The 2,613-nt window shown below is 36.5% G+C and overlaps 1 protein-coding gene across 1 annotated transcript; it reads left to right on the top strand.

The window, feature by feature from the left end:
- Positions 1-576: 576 nt before the first annotated feature.
- LOC134674125 (uncharacterized) lies at positions 577-1,484 on the top strand. The gene is made up of 2 exons (XM_063532180.1): positions 577-759; positions 848-1,484. The coding sequence occupies exons 1-2, from the start codon at positions 668-670 to the stop codon at positions 1,482-1,484; spliced, it is 729 nt and encodes a 242-aa protein (XP_063388250.1). The 5' UTR covers positions 577-667.
- The last annotated feature ends 1,129 nt before the right edge of the window (positions 1,485-2,613 follow it).

Genomic DNA, 2,613 nt, shown 5'->3' with positions numbered 1-2,613 from the left:
ATATAAAACTTTCTTCAAAAACTTTTGCTGGTGGTTCAGAATCTGAAAATTTAAAACACATTTATTGCCAAATACCCGCTGCTTGGGTTCATTTTGCATTGGAAATGGGGCGCTTGGCACTGAAATATACTCGAGATCATATAGGTAGTATAAAATTAAGATCGCTAATAAGGTCATACGTAGGGTCTGTGCGGAAAGAGAAGAGTCGTAGGTATAATGTATGGGCTCCCCTAAATTTCACGACTCTTCTCTTTCCGCACACTCTATTAGATAATGTTACTTAGCAGTAGAAGACGGCCGCTGTCATGATGCGGACTGAAGCGGACCATTATAATACATACCTATTTTAATATTTTAAGATTTCTTCTCATGTGTGTACTATTTTCATCATAGGTAATAAATATGTAGCCAAAAGTAGCCTGTATAATCGCGCCGTATACTTTGCTTCCTATTTTTTAACACGCAAAGTCATAATTTTAACTCGATTATTAATGATGTTTACGTAATTATCATATTTTGCAATTTTTGTCTTGAATACAATATATTTTAATTAGGAGCGGAACTAAAAAATTTACGTAGATGGCGACACAAGCGACCCTGCTCTATTGCGTTTGTTAGCTCTGGCTGTCAGAAGTAATTTCGGAAATTCTCGATATTTATAGCAAAAATGTATTCATTTATGACTGTGGTGCAGTTAAAAAATGAATTGCGACAGAGAAATGCATCTGTAACTGGTAAAAAAGCTGATTTGATCGAAAGGTACGCAAAAACAATATTTGAGGTTATGAATAATAAATTAGCTTTTATATGGTTATTTGCTTTATTAATGCTACGCCTTTTGTTCTAGATTGGAAGCGTATGACCGAAACTTTAATTTTGGTGCAGACCCTGGTCCTAGTGAAGATCCTAGGTACGAGTGCCCGCCTGTGTCGTGCTTTAAGGATATTAATGCCGATTCGCCCATTCCACCTTTAGATAGGCACGAAATTCAGGCATATTTTGAAAAATTTAATGCCCAGAATAAAGGCAAAGATATGTACGAGTCTCGTTGCCTGCTAACCGCTAGATATGCTTCGGTCGGGGCGAGTACTTACTTTCAAGGGCAGTGTAAAGCCCAAATGAAGAAAGTTACTTACATAGTGAATGTAAAAGTGTCTAAAGAAGGTAATATCGAACAGGCCAACTGCGAGTGTGCTGCTGGCAGTGGTATTGAAGCTCATTGCAAGCATGTGTCTGTTTTATTATGTGCAGTGGAAGATATGTGCCGAACTAAGACCATTATGGTACATCAAGTGACAACACAAAAGCTGATGACGTTCAAAAGACCTCATAAGGTATTTTATAGGTCGCCTATTCAGGCACAAAATTTACCAATGAGCAGGCCAAGAAAACAAGCTGTAAATTTTAACCCACTCAAGAGAGAGGATATGATGGAGAATTATCAAGATTATGTCCACAATTTGGCCATCAGGAGAGCAGTATGATAACAATCCCCCCGGTGTTCCTCCAACAAGAACTTTAAGAGTATTTGCATGCTTGTAGCTACTCCATGACGCTTGTTGAGACGTTGGGTTTTTAGGTTTCTGTACATGAAATTCGGTCCCATCTAAAATCACCCTTATATTCGCATTATAATTTTTAAAATGTTCCGGCATATAATAATGTACCAAGTCTTTGCTTGGCCATGTGTCGAGTTTTATCCATAGTTGATACATGAAATTTATCCAGGTAATAAATATATTTGACACTGTTGTAGTACTTACATTAAAAAATCTGCTTAGTTCAAAAATACATTTATTTTGTCTTAATTTCATTATTGTTAAAAAGAACTGATCTTCAGTACTGAGCAAAATAACAGAACTACCATAATACTGTATTTTATGGGCCATAGGACTCAAAGTTGAGTAAACAAAAAAGAACTTCCGGTAAGACTCGAAGCCTGTATAAAATTGAATTGCTTTATCATCATTTTTGAATCTATGTATTGTTCCAAATACATGTTCCATGTCAATTTGCGTCTCTTTAGATGAGAATTTAGGATTATTTAAAATAGGTACTGTAAAATCATTTATATTCGCACTGATTTCTATTTCACTAGCAACGTCCATGAAGATTGGCACTGTACTTTCTTGATTTATTGATGTTGGAGTTACAGTTTCTTCTACGTCCATGGAGTGGGGCACCATTCTTTCTTCATTAATTGATGGTTGGTGGCTTGTTGATGGGGTCACAGTCTCTTCAAACCGTAACTTTTTCTGAGACCTCATCTCAAGTCGCTGCTGACGGGCTGTTGCACTTGCTGTATCAAATCTTGAAATGTTGAATGAAAATATTGAAGGTACAGCAGTTTTCTTCAAGAATCTCGCTTTCGGCTCGTAATCTGAAAGAAAGTTACCATTGCTTTAAAGTTTCGTTGCTTGGCTATAGATCACGAAAATCGAAAATAAATTAAGTAACTTACTTGTGTATATACTTTGTCCGTAATAGTCATCTGATGTAAAATGCATGGAACATAATCGCGATGAGTCTTTTGCTTTAAAGTTTTTGATTCTTAACGCTTTCTCCCAAGCCTTTCTACGCTTTGGGTCTTTAGGGAAAGCGTGAACGCCTTTA

The sequence above is a fragment of the Cydia fagiglandana genome, chromosome 19, assembly GCF_963556715.1.
Source record: "Cydia fagiglandana chromosome 19, ilCydFagi1.1, whole genome shotgun sequence".
Classification (NCBI taxonomy): domain Eukaryota; kingdom Metazoa; phylum Arthropoda; class Insecta; order Lepidoptera; family Tortricidae; genus Cydia; species Cydia fagiglandana.
The sequence above is the reverse complement of the archived record's forward strand: the minus strand, read 5'-3'. Positions and strand labels throughout refer to the sequence as shown.